This window comes from Pogona vitticeps, chromosome 4 (genome assembly GCF_051106095.1).
Source record: "Pogona vitticeps strain Pit_001003342236 chromosome 4, PviZW2.1, whole genome shotgun sequence".
Taxonomy (NCBI): Eukaryota; Metazoa; Chordata; class Lepidosauria; order Squamata; family Agamidae; genus Pogona; species Pogona vitticeps.
In genome coordinates this window covers 62,088,085-62,112,689 of record NC_135786.1, presented here as the reverse complement: position 1 = coordinate 62,112,689, position 24,605 = coordinate 62,088,085, and the positions used below count along the sequence as shown (strand labels likewise).

At 41.3% G+C, this 24,605-nt stretch overlaps 2 protein-coding genes across 3 annotated transcripts in view; one reads left to right on the top strand and one right to left on the bottom strand.

Annotated features, from left to right (window-relative positions):
- Positions 1-1,619: 1,619 nt before the first annotated feature.
- Positions 1,620-14,018, bottom strand: PRDX1 (peroxiredoxin 1). Of its 2 annotated transcripts, none has more exons than XM_078392835.1 (6): positions 13,891-14,018; positions 10,969-11,085; positions 7,231-7,384; positions 5,059-5,181; positions 3,370-3,500; positions 1,620-2,146 (listed from the first exon to the last, which is right to left on the bottom strand). In XM_078392835.1, the coding sequence occupies exons 1-6, from the start codon at positions 13,994-13,996 to the stop codon at positions 2,061-2,063; spliced, it is 717 nt and encodes a 238-aa protein (XP_078248961.1). In that variant the 5' UTR covers positions 13,997-14,018; the 3' UTR covers positions 1,620-2,060. The 2 variants fall into 2 exon arrangements, with proteins under 2 accessions (XP_078248961.1, XP_020638949.2); XM_020783290.3 differs by having other exon boundaries at positions 13,747-13,954.
- Positions 14,003-24,605, top strand: part of AKR1A1 (aldo-keto reductase family 1 member A1) — a 52,982-nt gene continuing 42,379 nt past the window's right edge. The window contains exon 1 of the mRNA XM_078392833.1: positions 14,003-14,139. The gene's annotated coding sequence lies outside the window, so the exon portion shown is untranslated. The remainder of the gene's footprint in view (positions 14,140-24,605) is intronic.

Here is a 24,605-nt window from a genome sequence, read left to right as displayed (position 1 = left end):
CTCTGTGTATTCTTGCCACCTCTTCTTGACGTCTTCTGCTTCTGTTAGGTCCCTCCCATTTTTGTCTTTTATCATGTTCATCTTTGCGCAAAATGTTCCTCTAATATGTCCAATTTTCCTGAACAAATCTCTGGTCTTTCCTTTTCTGTTATCTTCCTTTATTTCTTTGCATTGTTCATTTAAGAAGGCCCTCTTGTCTCTCCTTGCTATTCTTTGGAAGTCTGAATTCAAGTTTCTGTAACTTTCCCTATCTCCCTTGCATTTTGCTTCCCTTCTCCTCTCTGCTATTTCTAAGGCCTCGTTGGACAGCCACTTTGCTTTCTTGCATTTCCTTTTCTTTGGGATGGTTTTCGTTGCTGCCTCCTGGACAATGTTACGAGCCTCTATCCAGAGTTCTTCAGGCACTCTGTCCACCAAATCTAGTTCCTTAAATCTGTTCTTTACTTCCACTGTGTATTCATAAGGGATTTGGTTTAGATTATACCTGAGTGGCCCAGTGGTTTTTCCTAATCTCTTCAGTCTAAGCTTGAATTTTGCTATGAGAAGCTGATGATCAGAACCGCAGTCAGCTCCAGGTCTTGTTTTTGCTGACTGTATAGAGCTTCTCCATCTTTGGCTGCAGAGAATATAATCAATCTGATTTCGATATTGCCCATCTGGTGATTTCCATGTATAGAGTCGCCTCTTGTGTTGTTGGAAAAGAGTGTTTGTGATGACCAGCTTATTCTCTTGACAAAACTCTATTAGCCTTTGTCCTGCTTCGTTCTGAACTCCAAGGCCAAACTTCCCTGTTGTTCCTTTTATCTCTTGGCTCCCTACTTTAGCATTCCAGTCCCCTAGAATGAGAAGAACATCTTTCTTTGGTGTCAGTTCTAGAAGGTGTTGTAAATCTTCATAGAATTGTTCAATTTCAGTCTCCTCAGCAATGCTGGTTGGTGCATAAACTTGGATTATTGTGATGTTGAATGGTCTGCCTTGGATTCGTATTGACATCATTCTATCATTTTTGAGATTGTATCCCATTACAGCTTTTCCCACTCTTTTGTTGACTATGAGGGCTACTCCATTCCTTCTACGGGATTCTTGTCCACAATAGTAGATATGATAATCATCTGAGCTGAATTCGCCCATTCCTGTCCATTTTAGTTCACTGATGCCCAGGATGTCGATGTTTATTCTTGCCATCTCCTGTTTGACCACCTCCAGCTTCCCAATGTTCATAGATCTTACATTCCAGGTTCCTATGCAGTATTTTTCTTTGCAGCATTGGATTTTCCTTTCACTTCCAGGCACGTCCACAGCTGAGCGTCCTTTCGGCTTTGGCCCAACCACTTCATTAGCTCTGGAGCTACTTGTACTTGTCCTCCGCTCTTCCTCAGTAGCATGTTGGACGCCTTCCGACCTGAGGGGCCCATCTGCTTTTTGCATTTAAATGTTTGGACACATACAGGTACTATGCTTCTAAGCTGTCATGTGTCTATAACATACTCCCCCCCCCCCACTTCTGGAAATGAAGACGTGATTTGTATTTTTGTGTAAAACATCTTAGTAGTTCTGTTTCAGAGCAGCTATTGATGCTCTTACAATTTTGAGAACATTCAATGAAGTTGACACAGTCCTTGTTTTATTTCTTCAGAAATTTAATGACAGTACAAAATACTAGACAAATACAAAATATCTGTTCTACATGCAGCACTAAGCCAATAACTTAGATGGGTATTGGTTATCAGTTACCCACATGAGCAGGAGGAGTGTTAGGTTTGCTACCTTGGTTTAAATAATTAGGATGTAACTTGTCAGTACTTACAGCTACTGCCAACAGGTTTCAATCCCCAATCCGTTTACTCAAAAAAAAAAAAAAAAAAAAAAAAAAAAAAAAAAAAAAAAGCATCCTGCTAAAAGCAATTGAATCCAGAACAAATGGCAGCCATAAGCCAATCGGCTCACAATATAGTTGCTCTTTAAATATAAGAATGGTAAACAGAATTAGGTCTTACATGGGTTACATTATACATTGTAACATGACACATGGTATATTTGTAACATGACACATGGTATATTCACTTCTGCTTGGAAAAGTACTCCCTACTGTTCTTTACATCAGGCTTGATTGTGTCAGATCCAGGTTGCCAGCCAGCAGGACACACTGAAGAGATAATAGTATATAGTTACTGAGGAGTACAGATAAATGGGACACATGAAAAAGATACTTTTAGTTTTTTATAGCTACATTTTCTACAAGGAAACATAAGTGAGTTATTTGGTTTTTTGGACCATTCATCATGATGCTTCCAGAATATTCAATTAGAGCACTGCTTTCTGAAACATTAGATGGTCTAATGTTATTAGAAGACACACCTTCCTGTCCGTTTTTACCTGGAATATCACCAGAGGAAGAAAAGGAAGGGCAAAGAGGCTGCACAACACAGAATGAGTGGATGCAAGGAATGTTGGAAGCAAAGATATATAAGCATGATATTTAATAAATGCATATGATCAAAAGACAGTGACAGATTGAGCTAATGCAACACGAAAACAGTATTATAAAGCTGCTAAATGCCAGAGTAACAACCCCCCGTTCTTTGCCTCATTTCTAGTAAAGTGATCTCTTGATGTATGTCTGTAATTGACTTGTGCAGTCCATAGGCAGAAACTACCAAGGGGCTTCAGGTACGGAAACTGCAAGTCACACACGGGAAGGAGAATGCCCTTTTTTAAAAAAAAAAAAAAATCTCAATTCAACAATAGGCTGAAGCAAAGCAAGCAAGTTACTTTTTCAGTCTAGTCCAGGATCCTTTTGATAAGGAAATTAAGCTGGCTAACTTGGCCTTAATGTTCCTTGTTTCCTAGATGGAAGCAATAGTGAACCTCCACCAACTGTCACAATAATTATCTTAATCCCATAGAGAATAATAAGAGTCACAAAATAAAACTTGCTTCCATGTCAAGCATTATCTGGCTATTTCTTCGCCATTCAAGAGCAACAACAATAGTACCCAAAAACTGCCTCTATCTCTGGGACAGTGTTATACAGAATTGGAACTCTGTATTTTCATACACACACAACGTATATGTATGTATGTATGTGTGTGTGTATATATCTCTATACACACGTACGTGTGTGTGTGTGTCTGTTTCAAGTCCTCCATACAGCGCATGCTACCATAGTCTCGCTAGACTGAAGGATGCCTAATATGTGTATCTATATATACACACACACACCATTATTTCTTTGTATTCTTAATTCTATTTAAACTCTTGCATAATTTTTACAGTCTCAAATCTTTTACAGTTAACTAGTGCCTTCCCTTTCACTGAAGGAAAATACCATAGCAGAAGCCACACAAGTAGGGACAATGACAACATTACCTTCTCCATGTTTGTCTGTAAACTGAAAAGCCTGAACTAGTCGGAGTGTTTCATCAACCGAGCGCCCAACAGGAAGATCATTGATTGTGATCTGGCGTAAAATCCCTTTGTCATCAATTATAAAGAGCCCCCTAAAATGAAAGAGCACCGCATGCAAACAAGTATTAAAACCTATGCTAACAAAACACACAGCTGCAAAACTATAAGCTAGCCCTGTTCTGAAAATACTCTTTTCCTCTAAAGATAGGAAAAAACAAAGCAGTATGAAACAGTTTACAATTCCTCCTGGAAAGTCTTGTAGAACATTATATAAAGAAGTGGCAGGGATTTCCAAGATTTCTCCATATCTGTGCTGCTTCTGCTTATACCCTAGACTCCTGTGGTTTGAAAACCATGAATTAAAGCACACTGAAATCTTTAGCCTTCTTTTGAAGAACATTTTTTTAAAATCTCCACAGGGAGATTAAAGTATGTTTTTCTACATCAGACTAGAAGGCACTGTTACTTCAAGAGTAAGAACGTTCCCATCCCAAGTACCTCCTGGTCCATACTCTCTCCCAGTGTTCATTTTGCTCCCCAAATTTTTCTACCATCTCTTTACTGCCTCAAACTAGTTTTTCTAGCGTCTAGTCTAGAATCTTGCACAATATATCAATTTCACTTCAGCTTCTCAAGCATTTACATGGTATTTATAGAAGTGTTTTCATATCTGTATATATCTGTTTAAAACATGTTTTAATGCTAAATGTTTGTCTTCAGTATGTTAAAAATACTTTACACACATTATTCAGTTATATGAATTATAAGTCTACAGAAGTTAATATTTCCATGTCCCATATTTAAAAGGGTATGAAGCTGAAACAAAGGCTTGCTGAAAGCCATCTAGTAAGCTCATAGTGGGGTGAGATTTACAGAAGGGGCTTCATGATTCACAGCCCAGTGTTTTTTCACCACTGCAATACAACAGTTCAACATACTTTTCTACTGAAAGTGAAAAGTATCTGAGCAAAAGATCACATTACTACAAGGCAACATTACATATAGGACTTTTCCTTCACAAGAGACTGAATACAGAAAAATACAGTCCACGTGGTATGAGAAAGTACCGAGTCTTTCAATAGTACATGTCCTTACCAAGTCATGTATTAATTTGTAAAATAGTCCTATTTGTGCAGGGCCAAACTTAGTTGTAACCAGTCTCTTCCCTGAATCCTTGCCATAGCCCTCTTTCAATACAGGTATTGATAACAGGAAGTTGTCAGCCATAGATCAGACAAGTATATATACATATATTCCATTCCCCCTCCCCAATGAAATGTGCATATACTGTATGCATGAACCCAAGGTCCCCCTCCCATAACACATCAATGAGAGAGGAGAAAAGGCAACAGGACAAGTGGGGAGTGCCTGCTGAGCTTGACCAAAAACATGAAGGTCCAGAAAAAAATGTTGCAAACACATTTTAAAAACTTTTTCTGCCTCAGATTTCAGCCCATCCGAGACCTACAGAAATCACCCCTGCCCTTTATTTACATAGGTCTTCACATCCCTAAACTCCCATTTTTCCCTATTATTTTTATAGGATCTTTTCCTCCAGGGAAAAGCTCGCTTACTTTTTAAATGCAGAAGATAATTCTGCAGCACTTCTGTAAATTGCAAGGAACAGAGAGGATACAAAATTAACTTTACCTGTAAGATATGCCATCATCTTCTTTCAGCACTCCATAGTCTTTTGAAATTGCACGGTTTGTGTCAGACACCAAGGGAATTCGCATGGTACCTAATCCACCTTGTTTTTTAGGTGTGTTGACCCTGCAACAAGAGGAAACAGTTTTAAGGGGAAAATGGTATTTTAAGTTCTAAGGAGAATCAATAGGAACATGTTGGTATATCCTTTTCACTCTGTCTATCCAGTTACATTTTTTAGTCACAGCACAATATATTTCAAGGTATTTATTCATATTACTGATATATCACCTTTCTCTCCATATGAGACCCAAGGTGGCTCACAATTAAAACTACACATCAACAGTTTAAAACTACTAAAGAAACCACATTTAAAAAACAATTAAACATTTACCAATATTAAAAATAATGATTAAAACCAAATTTAAAAACAATGAAAAGCTCTAAATTTAATTTTAAAAAGCATTCCTGAGACCCCCACTTATCAATTAAAAGCCTGCATCAAAAAGAAGACCTTTGCCTGATTTCTCTTGAACCTATAATAGACAGATGCTATTCTGTGATCTTTAAAATTATGAAACGATAGTGCCTCAAAAATACTGTTTCTAGATTCAAGTGTTAGCTCAAACTAAATTAGTACCTTAACAAAATCTAATACATATTATTAGAGTTGTGCAGAAGTAGATTCCCAACTGTTCAGACTGACACTCCTCTTGTAATATCCATATTTAGGAAGTGGTTTGATCCTGGATGAAAGCTGACTTGGAATGTGATCAAAAATTGGGTAGGTAAATACTGTATGGAGCAGTTGATCTGTACCAGTTGTAATTAATCTTTTTTTTTTCAAATGTAGCAGCTGGCACGAGCCAACAGGTGGCATCATAGTAAGCCACCTTCATACTGAGGATATGGGTGAGATGAATATATGCACACCGTGAGAGCAGGGATTCTTTTGATAAACTGCTCACCTTTCTCCTTTTCAGTGTTGGTGGAGATGGTGATCCTTCTGCACAAATTGATAGTATTGTGAGATACCAGCATCCATGCTGATAAAGAACAGCTTAAGAGATCACAGCAACCTGTGAGTGTCTTGGCTGGCCCTACAACCTAATTTTGAAGATACCACATGACCAATAGTTTTCCAAACACTCTTATCATAGACAGATCAGTATTTAGTAAGGATTCAGCTTACTGGTACTTTTACTATGTTGGTTTGAAAAAGACTTGATAGCTGAAAACCCAGTTATTGAGGGGGGAGCTTCCTTTTATTTCCAGTGCATTTTGAGAGCAGTGCTTCAATATTTTTTAAAGGAAGAATTAAAAATCAGTTCTAAAAACCATCTTCAGAAAGCTACTCAATCCTACCTTACTTAACTCATTCCAGGAGTAACTCCTTAAAGGGGATTTCTAGACTCCCTTCCAAAGCCCTCTGCAAGACACTTGGCTACTGAAATTATTGTCTCTTCCAGTAAAATAACCAAGGCTTCTGCTACACTAATCTCAAAGGCTAAGTTGAGGGTTTTTTTCAGCCTGAGGATTTTGATGTTACTTGGAGGAGAAAAGTGAATGACCTGTTCTTTAGGGCACTGTCCATCTTGAGATGGCAAATGCTTATTTGATAGAGGGCCATATTCATAGCCCTCTGAAAGAAATAGCTGCAAGATCCTTACTAAAGCAGGCTTCACCAACCCTTACCAACCCAAACTGTTATCAGCTGGTTTCTAATGTCCTTCTGCAAGATGCATTCTTATGATTAAGTGTTGATGTTACAAGTCTAAAACTTCTTGGATCAAGCTGGTGATCTGAACCTTGTCCAATCTGGTTTCAGGCCAAGGTGGCAGGAAAAAGCCTTCATGGATCAAAAGATACGTAATAGGCCATTTCAGCAGTCACTGACTTTCTTACTATTAACATTAATGACTGCCTCTGTGCACAGCTATTGTGTTCTGTCTTTTATATACTGTACTGTAGTTAGGATATGAACTGATTAGGTAATCTGATAGCATCTACTTGCAAAAGGCTTAAATGTCTGAAGCTGTAACTTTAGACCACTTTCCTGGGAACAAGCCACAGTAAATTCAGGAGGATTTACTTCTGAGTAAGCAAGTATAGGATACACTATTAACACAAGAGTCACACAGTGGAGAAATGACATCTCAAGCTCAAAATTCTTACCAGGCAAGATGACAGAAGTGGGAGTCAACAGAAGCAGCAATTACTTCACAATTGATTTTTCTAAACTCATCAGATCTGTCGCTGAATGCAATTATTTCAGTCGGGCAGACAAAAGTGAAGTCAAGTGGATAGAAGAAAAACACAACGTATTTCCCTAGGAAAACATCAGAAGATTCACATTAAGAAATTCCTTCTACACAAATTGCAAGTGTTTTAGTAAAACTTCACAATTCACAAATTAATGAATGCAAACATTAATGCACCTGCTTTACACCAGCCTGTCTGACTATTCAAGAATCCTCAAATATACAGAATTACCTAATCATCACCAATCTCACAGAAGTGTCACATGAGACAGTTTATTAAATATATTTTTATCCTGCCTTTCTCCTCAAAAGACCCAAGGCAGCTTAAGTTAAGGACACTCTTACAATCTCCAGAATTTCGCAGGCAACACAGCCACTTGGAGCGGTCATCCAAAAGGCAGAAATAAGTGCATCTCCACTTAAAGCCTTGAATGATTTTGGATGAGGAGTAAGCCAGTGAGAATTGTCACCTCTTTCATGATCTTGCCAATCCACTGAGAGGCTGACTACACAGTTAGCTGGGAAACTTCATTTGGGCATCTGGCAGGAAAGCAGGAGGCCGGTGCTCAAAAAGAACTCCTTGGCCCGGAAGATGATTCAGACCCACTTCAATAATCTTCTTCAGATATTTGTTTGAAAGGCAATAGAAGATTTTTTTTAAAGATGATCACTCCCATCTGCATTTACTTTAACTACACCACAGAAAAGTGTTTTTGGTTTAAGTCATGTTTTAATGTATATTAACCACTTTTCACTAAAATGGAAATTGGGAGAGATTAATGCTAGGGACCAGCCATTCCTGTGATGAAGAACTCGCTGGGCTAAAATGAAGCCTGTGTGCCATCAGTTTTGCCAGCATCTTGGAATACCTCCCCTGCATCCACAATGCAGTGCCTGGAGCCTCTGCAGTTGGGAGTGGGAAACATTCTTTGCTAGCTCCTTTTAAGTATTTGAGTATGGAATATTTTAATGTTCAGAGCACATTTTACTTCTTTGACCCTCCGCAAGCTTCAATTGAACAAACAGGAGGAAGTTTGTGGCATGGAGCACCAACTTGTACAGCCCACTGAACTCCATGCAGCAGCCATGCATTGGCCAATCCGATATGCATGACACAGAAGCTACTGAGGGCAATGAATGAGACATCACAGTAGTATGGAGCCAGACTCAAAGACTCCATGGAACTACCTGCAGTAGAGCAAGGTATAGGGATAGCTGAAGAAGAAGAATATAAGAATATATGTAAAAGAAACAAAGGGTCAGCGTTTAACAAGTTAAAGGAGTCAACAGCTCACTGCAGTTATCTGGTGATGGATTGTGAGGCTCCCAAGGTGGAAGCCATGGTTGGAGTGCCGCTGCTCTTGAAGAATAGCAGCCAGACCCAGACTTCCCCCCCACCATCCCCACCGCGACGGGAAGAGAAAGGAGTGGAGACCCCTGACTGGGGAGCAGAGTGCGGCGGAACCCTCACCCTAAACAAGGGGGTAGATACCCGAGACTTAGAAGAAGACCTGAAGGGGTTAAGAATTGCCCGCGAAACGGGACGGTTTCAGGCGGGAAAGAGGGGGGAGGAGATAGAGGCAGGGATGGGAGATATAAGGGGAGGACCGAGGGATATTCCGGGCGGTTGGGAGTGGGTGTGGATGGAGGATCCGTGAACCCACAAGTGGGAACAAGTCAGAGTACCACATGAAGAGGCGGAGAGGCGCCGGCAACTGGGGCTGAAGCCTCGTCCGTCTTATTGGGGTGAGACGGAGGCGAAAGAGTGGCGTAGGAAGCTACGGGAGGAGCGGGAGGCGGTGGCTCGAGAGCTGGAGAGGAAACGCCAATGGCACATCGCCGAACTGAGGAAGCTGGGGGGCTACCCGGCCCCTGGGGCTACACAATAGAAGATGGATCCTCCTGGGACGGTTGGAGTGGAGACGAGGAGACCCTACCCTTGATATCCCTGGAAGAAGAAGCGAACCCTGGACCGGGACCTGTGCCGCCTTCAACAGGTCCCTGGAACCCAGAGAACTCTAACCCCTTTGTACATAGTTTATGGACTCCTCCCAAGCCGAACCTTGGTCTCCAAACGTCCCTGAACCCATTTATGGGAACCGTTACTGATGATGTTAAAGTTGAAATAAACACGTTGCCGTTTGACTTTCCCCAAGAGTCTCGTCCGTTTATTGGAGAAGGGACAGCCCGCATGCACGAACCTTCACATGGATAAATAGTACACATTTCTGTTTGGACACTAGCCATGTATTTATCTTATGTATACCCACCTTTCTTCCAATGAATGTGGTTTCTTTTCCCCACATCATGCTAAAAAAGCAAGCCTATGAAGCAGGTCAGTCTAAGACTGTGATTGGCCCAAAGTAACCTGTTAAGTTTCATGGCCAGGTCTCCCAAGCCCTAATCCAGCACTAATCAATACATCATACTGGCTTTACACAGATGAACAGACCCCACTTCCAGCCACTGAGTAGTGAAAGACTGTGACAAATTCCTGATGTTTCAGAAGGTAGCCTCTACAGCAGTGGTCCCCAACCTTGGGCCTCCAGATGTTCTTGGACTACAACTCCCAGAAGCCTTCACCACCACCTCTGCTGGCCAGGATTTCTGGGAGTGGAAGGCCAAGAACAGCTGGAGGCCCAAGGTTGGGGATCAATGCTCTACAGAGTGGAATAGAAATAACTAGTTTTATTCTCAAGATACTTTATTTTATTCTACAACATGCTTGCTAGTTATTTCTATTAAATTAGATGTAACACACACCAGTACCACTACAACAGTTAGCACCCATATCTGTAGTAGAAATAAGTAAGCAGGGTTTGTAAACCAAGTGTCTGTGGCAAACAGATGTCTTCAGGTATCAAGAAAAGGAAGTGGCTTTTCTTAGGCCACAAATATGGGTTTCTACAGCCAAATGAGATAATGTTTGAGGACTTATTCACAGTACACTGCCTGTGTACACTGCCATTTTGTAGGACTGGCTTGACCCATCTTGGACCAATTATCATTTTGCACCTTTGGATCTGTTAAATTTTATGACAGCCTATTCATAAGACACAGTGTGAATAACCTAGCAAAGCATGCCAGAAAACACAATTTCAGACCTGTTTTCTTAACTCTGCAGAACAAACATTTCAGAAATCAAGAGGATTCCATTTTAAATTCAAAACACTACACAGTGGTGCCTCGCTTAACGAGCGCACCGCATAACGACGAAATCGCATAGCGATCCGTTTTTCGGATCGCTAATGCGATCGCTTAACGTTTTTAAAATAGGGCTAAATTACCAATCTTCGCAAAACGAAGCCCGATGATCAGCTGTTCGGCGGCCAAAATGGCCGCCGGAAGCCCGGAAATGGCCCAGCGCAGCGTTTTTGCGCCCTCGTTAAGCAAGGGCGCGAAAATGGCTGCCGGCCATTACGAAGCTTCGCTGAACGGTGAGTATTTGGCCCATTTGGAACACATTAAACCATGTTTAATGTGTTCCAATGGAAATCCCTGCCCCGTTCAAAGATGCTTCAGCATAGCGAAGGTTAATCCGGAACGGATTAACCTCGCTATGCGAGGCACCACTGTATATCATGATTTTTAGATCAGTTATATTTATACAACTATCCCAAATCATAAAACCAGTCCTCTTTCTTGTACTTACCTTTGAAATCGGACAATTTTATATCTTTGAATTGCCCATCAGGCATTACAGCTGTGGCTTGAAAGTCTGGGGCTGGTTTTCCAATGTAAGCATTTCCTGCTGCCATTCTGAGAGAAGCTGGAGATAGACAAGATTCGGTCAGACTCTCATGTTAAGCACACCCAGTCCAAAGGAGGAAACAAGCAGCAATGGTTTTGTTAACATTGACAAGGACACTTAGAAGTTACCAGACTGACCAGCTACCTGCAAGCCTACAGGGATTTTGCATGTGCTATGGTTTCATTGACCCAGTATGGTGCAGTGGATGGAGTGGTGGATTAGGAGGCCTGAATTCAAATCCCCACTAAGTCTTTGAAGCTTATTGGAGATGTGGAATTGGTAAAAGCACTCTTTAAATATCTCACTTTCTTGAAAGTGCTGCTAGGTTTCCTATTAAGTCAGTTTCAATTTGAAGGCACACAACAATAATTTCACTATTTCGCCATTTTGAGATATTGTTAGACAGGATAAAAATACAGAATCACTTCAGTGTTTAGAATGGAAAGGAACCTTTACTATAGGCACAGATACACTACTGTACATAAGAACTCACCATTAGCACTAATGGTTAACATTAAGCTAAGTATTTGTGCTAATACAAAATACGGTAGGAGTAAACTTGATTTCAGCCTTTATCTATAGTACTGGCTGACTGACAAAAATAACATTAAAATTAATAGCCTCATATAGAACATTCTATGGGATTTTGTTCACTGTATGTTTTTATGTTCTGAACTCAGCTTGCCTCTAGTCTAATGCAACCATATTCTAATCACACAATTACTGTAAAAGTTACCTTAAAATTAACCAAATAATGGCTGAGATCCTGTTGCTTGGAGTTCTAAGTCACAACTCAAGTAGTCAAAATAAATCAGTGAGGATTTGATGAATCAACTCCTCTATACATTCCATTAATTCAATGGGCTTACTCCAGTTGTGATTTACTATGCTAGGCAACATGATTTCAAACAATGTAATGCAACATTTTCGATAACTCAGTTCCCATTACATGAGTACCATGTGCCCTTTTAGTATTAGTTACTTTACATGAGCATGTAGCCACAAGACCATCAACTTTGGGGATAAAAAAAATACAAGCTAGTGTATCTGCACATTCAAAAACCACTTACACCCCACAACTTCTGGAATTAAATGGTTGAAACCTTCCAATTTTGACTAGAAGGGACTAGATCATTTGCCAACACCTGTTTTTAGCTGAGCTACAGTCCTCCACCGCTCGGAATGATTTTTCCAGGAATAGTATATTGTTGCAAACTATCCTTGTTACAATGCAGAATACCTGAAGTTGATTTGGTGTCAAACAAGCAATTAAGAGCCATTTGCTTTACCAAATATTTGTTCCTCATTTGTGAATATGGACCAACACAACTGCCTGCATTTTGGATCCTCCTGGAGGGCAATTGGCTAAGGAAACTATCATCACACTTCCAAATTTACTGCTACACCGTTGTCTGTAGGCCCAAACAGGTGATAGCAGGGTAGATAAAAATCAATGACTTCTTAAAACTTAAATTACTTTAAATCCTGATTTACCTTTTTTTAAAAAAGTTTTTATTTAAATAATGAAAACCCATTTTTTTACATTTAAATGAATTTGATTTAAATCAAATTTACCCTGGGTGACAGTGTACATATCATATTTCAGTCCCTCTATGCTAAAAGCTAAAAATTCCATGATGCTAAAAGGGCTGCTCCTTGAATAGCAGCGTGGATTTCAGTAAATCCCTAGGAGTGCAACCCTGCATCCCTCCCTATTCGGAAAGAAACCTCACTGAATTCAAAGGCGGGCACTCCCCAAGGCACGAGTGTGTAAGAGCCCTGCTTTAATTTTCCATTACGCAATGCAAGGAACTGAAAATCTGAAAAAGGAAGCCTGATAATGAATTGCGGGTCGACCATCCCAACGCTTCCTTCCCAGAGAGATTACCAGATGCCCAGTCTTTACATTTCATTAAGTCCAATGACCGTGTCTCTGGTAAGAGAGCAGATGATGTCTTATTTTTCCCCAGTATGTATTTCAATATTGTTAATTTCTCTTAAACCTTAAAATCCAGAGAGCAGAAACATACCTGGCCTAAACTCAAGGGTCTCTTATTTCCCGCCTGAACTTTCCTCTCATCCCCGAAGAAACCGAGCTCTTCTTAAGGCTCACCCAGCTGAACAGGCCAGCCCAAAACTTCCAGAGACCTGGCCAGGCCACCCACCCACCGCGCTCCAGCACACTCTCCCCCCGGGAAAGCAAAACCCTCTCAAGTGCCACCGGCCGGGCGCGCTGAACAGCATCCAACTTTCCCTCCGCCGCCCCCCCCCCCGACCCGGTCCTACAGGCAAGGCAGCCTTTCTGTGCTCGGGACGGCTTTTCCCCCTTCCGCCTCTTCTTCAAGCAAGAAACCCGGGCATCCCACGTGCAACCGGGCTCTTAGCACGCCGAAGGAAAAGCGCCCCCCTGAACCCTCACCCCACCCCCGCTCTGCTCCCCGAAAGGACGGAGGACCAAGGACGTCCTCGAAGCAAGGCTTCCTTTTTTTGACAAAAGAAGAAACCTTTCGAAGAACTTCTGCTGCAGAGCTACAGATGCACCTTCCAACCGCCTGACCTTCCAAGCATCCCAAAAATAATAATTTTTAAAAAGCCACCCCCCACATCTTTTCAGACACACCAGCAGGAAAGCCTTAAACTGTATCAAGAGATACAGCGGGAAAGGGGGCTTTCTCCTACCGCAAATGAGTCCCGCACGGAAACTTAACAGCTGCTCGCAGTCCCCTTGGGCAAAGCTAAACGGCTCTCCAGGCGATCCTCCCGCGCTCGTTAGGAACAAAAAGCTAGACCTTAAGGGCTTTCCGCCCGGCTTTGCTTTTATACCTTTCCGTAATCTCGCGAGAGGACCAGCAGAAGCCGAAGAACCGGTCCGTTGGCTCCTCCTCCGCTCTCGCTTCCTTCCCGGATTCTGCCGCTGCCTCGCCAGCATGACTTTGCATTTCAGTGCCTTCAAAAGATTTTTTTTTGTTAGTTAGCTGAGATTATTCGCGGTGATCCCAAGCTTAATGCTGTTGAGTGGTAGAAGGATGGAGTAAAAGGGATTAAGAGCCAGCGCGATTTGCCTTCCAAGAGGTTGTTGGCAGCTCTTGGGGAAACGTGGGTCCATTACGGTGGGGAGGAATGGTTGCGTTGAGTCTATCTAAAGAGCATGAGTAATGGTGGAAATTATGATCCTTTATTAATGGGCGGGGAAAGCGATTGCAGACATTTCGATGTAACCTGGTTGTGCAACCGGGTAAAATGAATTGAAAATGGAGAGCCATGAGAATCACGTACTGTACTTGCGATGAAAAAACAATCGTACGGGGTGGAGGGGATTTGCCCATTTAAGTACGTCCACTTTTGCTGCATCGATGGCAAGTTAAACATGGACTTCAGAAATAATTCTGCGTTAGCATGCTACTTGTTAACGTTTGGAGTAAACATTTATTTTCTTAAAGGCTGAAAAAGAATCATGCTAAACGTACAGTACGGTATTCGTTCCCTGGATCCTGCATCTTCAGTTCTAAGGCCACAGATGTTTCAGGCAGGGATTTTATGGGCAGACCCATGTGTGTCATGTTGCCTGTCCAGCATCCTCTAAATTAGCCTGTTGCATGTATTGCCAAGAGTACTGAAAATTCACAAACTAGTCTGGTGGTCGTCTGTGTATGGAATGGTGGGTGGGAAGAGATGAAGATACAGAATGCATCTTGTCCTTTTCATCTGGCAGGAAAATATTTTTGGGAGAAGGAAGGAAATATTGTACACCTGATTTTATTTATTAAGTTACATGTTCTCAAGTTGCGTCTGACCTATAGCATCTCTAATAGGGGTTTCAAGGTGTGTGAAATATTTAAGGAGTGATTTTATCAGTGCCCCTTTCCAGTGAGTTTCCATTGCTGAGTCTGGTTTGGAAACAAGATCTACAGTCTATTTGCAAATTGCTGTTGCAAAAAAAGAGGGGAGGATTAGCTCTCCTCCACCCAGCAAATTACTACTCAGTAATGTTACCAAAAATGTCACAGTCATTATGTTAGAGAAACATTTTGTGAATTGCTTATACACAAGTTTTCTCCAAATTTTGCCTTCCAGATGTTTTGATTTTCAGTTCTTACTTGCCCCAAACAGGAATTCAGGGCGTTTTAGTCTATAACATTTAGAGAGCACCTGATCATGTGTGGCTGCTGTGTACAGAAGCTGGTTTCTGCTGGCTTTTTTAGATTAGAATATCTGCAGGAACAGAATCAGACTGGATCAGACTAAAAGGTTGTCTAGTCCTGTATGTCACAGTGGCCAGAGAGGCTTCTGAAGAAAAAGAAAATCAACAAGGGACTTGAGGACAATGTGTGTTCAGCTGGTGTACAGAACCATGTTGTCTATAAGCCTGGAAGTGGCACATGATCATCATGGTTTAGTAGCCATTCACAGCCTCATTTTCCATGTACTTGCGTAATCTAAATTAATAATCACAAAGCTAATCTAAAATAGTCATCACCCTATTTGTTGTTGTTTAGTCATTAAGTCATGTCCGACCCTTTATGACCCCATGGACCAGAGGACACCAGGCCGTCTGGTCTTCCACTGCCTCCCGGAGTTGGGTAAAATTCATGTTGGTAGGTTCAGTGACACTGTCCAACCATCTTATCCTCTGTCGTCCCCTTCTCCTCTTGCCTTCACACTTTCCCAACATCAGGGTCTTTTCCAGGGAGTCTTCTCTTCTCATGAGATGGACAGAGTATTGGAGCTTCAGCTTCAGGATCTGTCCTTCCAATGAGAACTCAGGGTTGATTTCTTTCAAAATACAGGGACGATATACAACCTTGTCATACTCCTTTCCCAATTTTGAACCAATCAGTTGTTCCATATCCAGTTCTAACTGTTGCTTCCTGACCCACATATAGATTTCTCAGGAGATAGATAAGGTAGTCAAGCACTCCCATTTATTTATTTATTTATTTAACTTATATGCCGCCCACACTACCCGAAGGTCTCTTGCCATAGTTTGCTGTGGTCCACACAATTAAAAGCTTTTGCGTAGTCAGTGAAGCAGAAGTAGATGTTTTTCTGGAACTCTCTGGCTTTTTCCATAATCCAGCACATGCTAGCAATTTGGTCTCGAGTTCCTCTGCCCTTTCTATTATTTTCCTCTATTTCTTTGCACTGTTCATTTAAGAAGGCCCTCTTGTCTCTCCTTGCTATTCTTTGGAAGTCTGCTTTCAATTTTCTGTAACTTTCCCCCTTCTGTAACTCCCCCCCCTCCACTATCTCCCTTGCATTTTTTTTCCCTTCCCATCTCTGCTATTTGTAAGGCCTCGTTGGACAGCCACTTTGCTTTCTTGCATTTCCTTTTCTTTGGGATGGTTTTTGTTGCTGCCTCCTGTACAATGTTACGAGCCTCGATCCATAGTTCTTCAGGTGCTCTGTCCACCAAATCGAGTTCCTTAAATCTGTTCTTCACTTCCATTGTGTATTCATAAGGGATTTGGTTTATTATACTTGACTAGCCCAGTGGTTTTTCCTCCTTTCTTCAGCTTAAGCTTGAGTTTTGCTATGAGAAGCTGATGATCAGCTGCAGGTCTTGTTTTTGCTGATTGTATAGAGCTTCTCCATTTTTGGCTGCAGAGAATATCATCAATCTGATTTCAATATTGCCCATCTAGTGATGTCCATGTGTAGAGTTGCCTCTTGTGTTATTGGAAAAGAGAGTTTGTGATGTCCACCTTGTCCCCTTGATAAAACTCTATTAGCCTTTGCCCTTCTTCATTTTGGTCTCCAAGAAACCCCCCAAAGTTTTCCCCAGGATGAAAGAGATCCTAAGGAAACCTTGGAATCAGAAATAAGGGAGTTGGAAACTTCTAATTCCCAAATAACAGCCACAGCTGAAGTTGCACAACAGGATTGCAAGCATTGTTTTTGCACCTCTCCCTGTGATCTTATGAAATGAGATGGTACATTGGCAAATTAAATTAAATTAAATTAAATTAAGTAAATGAATACATCTGTAGGATTGGGGCCAGTATAAAACGTTGGAAAACATTGACCAACATATGAAGAGCTAAAGCCTCCTTGTTTATGGCAAGGCAGAAATCAAAGAGTTTTTCTAAATACTATGGTTGGCTCATGATATTTTGCTGCCTAAGGGAGAATAACAAATGAAAACCTTATTCTGTTAGTGAAAGGGCCAGTCCTAGATCAGCTGTAGGACATCTGATACAGCTATATATTATTAAACTGCATACTACCATTTGTTTGTGGTGATGATGGCTACTGAATATCAACAAAGATCTGGGGATTTGTTTTAAACTACAGTATTAGAGTTGAAGATAAGGTTACAGTATTTGTATTCGTATATGAATATCCCCATTCAGCTTGAGTTAGCAAGGATCCCGCCCCGCTCTTCCTTCCAATTGCCCTGGAGCATCGCTTGGCTAGTCACTAAGCAGCTTTTCAGAGAGACACGTCGTCCCTCCCTCTGCCAGGATTGGCTAGTCAACTGGGAAGAGAACAGTGCTCACGAGCAACTGGAAGGATGAGCAGCAGTGGTGGACATGTGAGTGGACAGTCCAGCCCTCATTAACTCCAACTGCATGGGGGTATTTGTATACGAATATGAATACCCCATCTCTAATTGCAATTAATAATACCTGCTATATTTTAAATAGTTTAGAATCCAGGTAAATTGCTTTGGAACCCTTTTTGAGACAACAGTTTTCAGTTAGAATTACAGCACTGAACATGTTAAACAATAGTTTTATTTAAACCAAGGCTTTAAAATTAGAAATGGGCAACAGGTGTTCCATGGTTTGAAGCCCTGCTTCCCGGTAGGCTCCCACTCAGAAACAGCACCCCAGCTTCTCTGCCCTGCCTCCTCCTGGCACTGCCTTTGAGTGGGTGCCCACTTTTTAGGTGTGGGTAGGATTGCTCTGTTTTGATTTGTTTCCAGCACCTGTGATCGCTGGAATGGAACCCAAGTGGAGCTTGCGACCTTAAACTTCCCTTCCACTTTAAGTTTCTCAATATCATTAAGTGAATTAAGAAGGTAATGGGAAATTAAAAGCTTTATTTGGTCCTCAATGGAGAGGCAAGGGAGAAAAGGCAACATTTTCTATTAAAAAAGCCTATTAGGGCAGTGCTGAGGGGGCTATTTTGGTTTGTTTTTCTGGTTTTCTTAAGTAGGGTGGGCCAAATTTATTATTTATTTAAAATAATTTTACCCCACCTTTCTCCTTAAAAGGACCTAAGGTGGATTGCATCATTAAAAGACAATCTTAAAGCAAACAACAGTGAGTATACAAATACTAAAAAGGAACACACATATACGCACGCACGCACGCACGCACGCACGCACGCACACACACACACACACACACACACACACACACACACACACACTCACACAAAAAACCCCAAAACCACATTCATAGCAGTAAGGCAAAACAATCCGTTTAAAACCCCTGCTCAGGCAGCCAGTCACTAAGGGAAAGCCTGCCTGAAGAGAAAGGTCTTTGCCTGCTTGCAGAAGGACAGCAAAAAGGGGGCCAACCAACCTCCTGTGGGAGAGTGTTCCAGAGTCTGAGAGCAGCAGCAGAAAGGGCCCTCTCCCATGTCCTAACCAATGTGCATGTGAAGGTAGTAGAGCTGATAGAAAGACCTCTCCTGATGACCGTAAGACCCAAGCAGGCTCATAAAGGGAGATGTGGTCACTTGAGGTACAGTATCCCAGTATACTGTATATATGCTATGTGGATGCAAGGATAGCATCAAACAGCATATAGAATGTCTTCCTGACCATAAGTGGTCCTGTTTAGCCCACTCGAGCCCCCTCCAGTTGAACCATCTTGCCAAGCCCTTAGTCTGCTCTAGTTGAAACTAACAATTTGATTTAGCTCTCTAAATACATTTTTTTTTACAAATATAATTTTTTTTTGTGGATTATGTTGCCTAGTTACCTTTGGGTTTATGTTTACCTTTCTTTTACATATGTCTGAAAAATTTATTTGAGCATAAAGCAAGCAGGAGTATATTAGGTAAAGGTAAAGGTTGCCCTTGACAATTTTTGTCCAGTCGTGTTCGACTCTAGGGGGCGGTGCTCATCCCCGTTTCCAAGCCATAGAGCCAGCGTTTTATCCGAAGACAATCTTCCGTGGTCACATGGCCAGTGTGACTTAGACACGGAACGCTGTTACCTTCCCACTGAGGTGGTCCCTATTTATCTACTTGCATTTGCATGCTTTCAATCTGCTAGGTTGGCAGGAGCTGGGACAAGCAATGGGCACTCACTCCGTCGCGTGGATTCGATCTTACGACTGCTTGGTCTTCTGACCCTGCAGCACAAGCTTCTGCGGTTTAGCCCGCAGCGCCACCACGTCCCTACCTACAGGAATATATTGCTCAACAACAAAGACCAGAATAAGTCCATTTAGGACACATATACAAATTTATGAAACTACAAGGCAGTCTTCATATATCACTGAAGAAATTCCTACAGAAAAGGAACTGAAGAACTGCCATGTTTGAAACTATAGGCAGCTGCTACACTTTCTGTTTTTTTTTTATTTAGAATGTCTATATACCCTTCCTTTCTTTGTGTAAATGCATCATGTACTGAAGCTGACAAATGGCCCAAAGAAGATTACTTCCTTGTTAAAGGAACCAGTGGAAAATCCTCTCAAGAACAATTCAGCCAAAGTCTGTCTGAACAAAGTAGTCATTGTCTTCTGGCAGAAGCGAAGTTGATGGGGGGTATGTGGGCAATTCCTTTAGGAAAGGGTTCTGGAACCTGGGAGCAGTTACTTACTAAAGTCTCTCTTCCATCCCTACCACACAGCCATCAGAGAGTGTCAGGAACAGATTTGTTTTAAAACAAATTTTCCGGCTATGCAGATGCACTGTCAGACTCCTCCCCCAACCACAAACAAATCTTCTGTTACACCCACAGTCAGTAGAGCTTGCACACATTCAGTATTAATCGAGGTAAAGAAGAGGAAGTTATTTTATAGGCTTTTGAGAATATAATCGTTCAGCAGTTTGATTTCACATGGAAACCAAGCATTATATGAACTGTGTTACATGACACTGCCTCTTGTTATTCGTAGGTTGTCTAATTGTTTTCTCTTTCTGCCCAACTGTATGTTTTCATCTTCAACTGCACAGATTTTTTTCAAGCTGTGCATTTGCTCTCTAGATGTATGTTAAAAAAACAGGTGGGATCAAATCCTTACAGAAGCTATCCCTCATGTATGTGGACTACTGATGTACATCTGTTTAATCTGATTTAGACATAGATTGAAACATGGAAAAATGATTATTTTGGAATGTGACTTACTGTATTTGGTCTTCGAAACAATTGTGACAATAAATCCCAGTGTTCTGTCAGAATGCAGTGTGACCAAAAAACAGCATGTAGGTAGGAAGACAGATGTGGATCTGTGGAGTAAATACTAGGCCTGGTCTCCATTGACAGGGATCCTTCCCACCACCACCACGACAGCATCCTTGCATATATACACAATATTCCACCAATCATAGTAATAGGTGTGGTGTTAGCTATAATCAGATGCTAGGTTCCATCTCTTTCTCATAAAGGCATTCACTTGAACCCTCTCCCCCAAACTGAAAGAAAATATCTGGTGTTCCCCTAATACACAGCACTGTAGTGTCCTACCAACATTGTGTTTTATACCACATGAAATTTTCCTGAACAGCTTCCTCACGTAAGAAATGCTATGCAAATCAGGATTGCCCTCTGTGGGCAGATGCTCTGTCAGTGTACATCTATATGTCTTTCGCATGGTTACCAAATGCAAGGCCAGAGATAGAGGGGTGGTTGATGTATGCCAAATTGCTTCTGACTTTTGCCAAAACTGTCTATAAATGCTTCCAGAATGTCCCGTTATCAACAACCTTGCTCAGTTCTTACAAACCCAAGGCAATGGCATCCTTTTTAGCGTCAAGCCATGTCTTGCCTATTTTGTCTTTTTTATGTTGCCTTCAACTTTCCCCAGCATTATTATCCTATCCTATCCTATCCTTGTTTTCCCATGGTTTGCCCAAAGCATAATAGTCTCAGCTTTGCCATTTTTGTGTTTATGGATAATTGAGGCCTGATTTGATGTAGAACACATTTATTTATTTCATTCCTTTAGAGATCTTGGTGTACTGGTGGGCAGCTTGATGAAAGTGTCAATCTAGTGTGTGGCGGCAGTGAAGAAGGCGAATTCCATGCTAGGTATCATTAAAAAGGGGATTGAAAATAAAACAGCTAGATATAGAACTTTTCTCTCCCAACAGCCTCAAGCTCTGAAATGCCCAGTCTGAAGAAGAATCCTGATGGATGTTAAATATCACCTTTTCTAAGATTTTAGTTCTGTAAAGGTATTGACAGCCCTCTGTTTCAATTTTGTACAATGACCATATTGTTTTTCTTTTTCATATTTTTTCATGTAAGCGAATAGCTGCAGTTCATTTGTTGTGGACTGAAATGTTGCACTTGAAGAGTTTGTTGTCCCCTCCAGCTGCTACCACTGACAATCCCTATAATACAGTTTTCATGGCAGAGGAATTGTGCTACTCTGTTCAATTAAGGATTGCGTTATATTTTTAGGACTGACAGATTTACTATAGAATAAGCCTTTATAGACAACCCCCTTTCCTATGGTGCATGGAGAACCTTGTTCCTACTTCTGATACATATGCACAGTATTGCTGGGCAGGGCCAGGAGGATCAAACTGAAACTGGGTGTAGAAAATGACAACTGCTTTATTAACACTGGTTGTAAACATTACAAATTCCTAGCAATAGATGAGGCTATTACCTCATTACAGACACCTGATTTATTTGATGCCATCAAAGTTGTTTCAGACTTATGGCAACCCAATGAATTAATTATCTCTATAAGATCCTATCAAACAGACCTGCTTAGGTCTTGCAACCTAAAGGCCATGGCTTCTGTTACTGAGTCACTTATATTAGGTCTTTTCCTGCTGCTTTCATCTTTTCCTAGCATTGTCTTTTCGAGTGTTCCCTTGTAATGACACACCCAATGTATGACTGCTTATGATATCCAATACACAATCTGCAAAGAAATTATTTATGAAGTGTTAAACAAGGAATGCTTTGTGATATTTTATAGTCTTTTAAAGTTATAGCAATAAAAAAACTTTTGAAACCTCCCTAAGCTTTACAAAAGTAGTGGACTTGAGCTGCCGTGACAGTCAATAAATGATGGCCACATATGTGTAAGTTGTGCAATACTTTTGCTCCATGTGCATATGGTATCTGTTGTCAAGAAGCCACAGCCAATCATAGCTTCTTGCTACAGGTCCGTGGAGTGAAATGTCTTCAATAAAATATTTTCTACGTCGTCTATACTATCACTGGATGTTTAATTTATTTTACAAATATATGCAGCAAAAAGGCGGGGACATGCACAATGCTCTTTTGCAATAATCTGCAAGAGGTAATTTTTAAGTTTAATGTAAAAATAAATCCTCATAGACAATGATAAACATAAGTTTATAAAACTTTCCAGGCTACATGGCTTCAAGCCTCTGACTGACATTGTTAAATTGAGGAACTCTGCGGTTCAAAACCAATTTTGCCTGTCTTATGTAAATTATACTAAGCACAAAAGAAAACGCAAACTTCCTTCAAGAAATGCTTCTATGAAATCGTAATAAAAAATGTTCTTTCCACTGAACGCGTTGTAAAAGGCGACAGTGACAATAAACTCCCCGTGCCTACGTGGACAGGGACATGAGAATGGCTGTTACTATTGTTTAGTCATTAAGTCATGTCCAACTCTTCGTGACCCCATGGATGAGAGCACACCAGGCCCTCCTGCCTTCCACTGCCTCCTGGAGTTTGGTCAAATTCATGTTGGTAGCTTTGATGACACTGTCCAACCATCTCGTCCTCTGTCGTCCTCTTCGCCTCTTGCCTTCATTCTTTCCCAGCATCAGAGTCTTTTCCAGGGGGATTTCTCTTCTCATGTTATGGCCAAAGTATTGAAACCTCAGCTTCAGGATCTGTCATCCCAGTGAGAACTCAGGGTTGATTTCCTTCAGAATGAATAGGTTTGTTCTCCTTGCAGTCCAGGGGACTCTCCTCCAGCACCACAATTCAAAAGCATCAATTCTTCGGCGGTCAGCCTTCTTTATGGTCCAGCTCTCACTTCTATACATTGCTACCAGAAAAACCATAGCTTTGACTATGCACACCTTTGTCGGCAAGATGGTGTCTCCACTTTTTAAGATGCTGTCTAGGTTTGTCATTGCTTCCCATCGAAGAAGCAGGAGTCTTTTAATTTCGGGGCTGCTGTTACAATCTGCAGTGATCACGGAGACCATGAAAGTAAAATCTATCACTGCCTCCATATCTTCCCCTTCTATTTGCCAGGAGGTGATGGGACCAGTGGCCATGATCTTAATTTTTTTTGATGTTCAGCTTCAGGCCATTTTTGTGCTCTCTTTCACCCTCATTAAGAGGTTCTTTAATTCCTCCTCACGTTCTGCCATAGGAGTGGAATCATTTGCATATCTGAAGTTGTTGATATTTCTTCTGGCAATCTTAATTCTGGTTGGGATTAGTCCAGTCCAGCCTATCTCATGATGTATTCTGCATATAAGTTAAATAAGCAGGGAGACAATATACAGCCTTGTCATACTACTGTACTTTGCCAATTTTGAACCAATCAGTTGTTCTATATCCAGTTCTAATTTTTGCTTCCTGTCCCATGTACATGTTTCTCAGGAGATGGATAAGGTGGTCAGGCACTCCCATTTCTTTAAGTACTTGCCATAGTTTGCTGCGTTCCACACAGTCAAAGGCTTTTGTTTAGTCAATGAAGCAGAAGTAGATGTTTTTCTGGAACTCTCTGGCTTTCTCCATAATCCAGCGCATGTTAGTAATTTGGTCTCTAGTTCCTCTGCCCCTTCGAAATCCAGCTTGTACTTCTGGGAGTTCTTGATTCACATACCGCTGAAGCTGACCTTGTAGGATTTTGAGCATAACCTTGCTAGCGTGTGAAATGAGTGAAATTGTACGGTAGTTGGAGCATTATTTGGGATTGGGATGTAGACTGATCTTTTCCAGTCCTCTGGCCACTGCTGAGTTTTCCAAATTTGCTGGCATATGGAGTGTAGCACCTTAACAGTGTCATCTTTTAAGATTTTAAGTACAGTCGTGCCTCACATTATGACGTTAATTCGTTCCAGCAAAATCGCTGTAGAACGAAAAGATTGTAATGCAAAAATAAAAAGCCAATTGAAACCCCTTCAATGCGTTCCAATGGGCTGGAAACTCCATAGGGCGGCCATCTTCGGTGCCTGTGCAGCGAGGAATCTGTCCCACAAAACAGCGGGGAACCATTTTATTTATCCGGTGGCCATTTTGAAACTGCTGATCAGCTGTCCGAAAATCATCGTTTTACAAAGAATCAGTTCCCGAAGCAGGGAACCGATCGTCGCAAAGCGAAAAAACCCTATTCAGACCATCATTTTGCGATCGCAAAAGCGATCACAAAAACGTCATTGTAATGCAGTTTCGTCGTAATGCG

Bases quoted from the DNA above. Each gene is read 5' to 3' on its own strand.
- PRDX1 (XM_078392835.1), bottom strand. From the start codon at position 13,996: ATGCTGGCGAGGCAGCGGCAGAATCCGGGAAGGAAGCGAGAGCGGAGG. The intron at 7,385-10,968 runs GTAAGTACAAGA...ATGTTTTCCTAG, and splicing joins AAAATTGTCCGATTTCAAAG to GGAAATACGTTGTGTTTTTC. The intron at 3,501-5,058 runs GTAAAGTTAATT...CTTTCATTTTAG, and splicing joins GATGATGGCATATCTTACAG to GGGGCTCTTTATAATTGATG.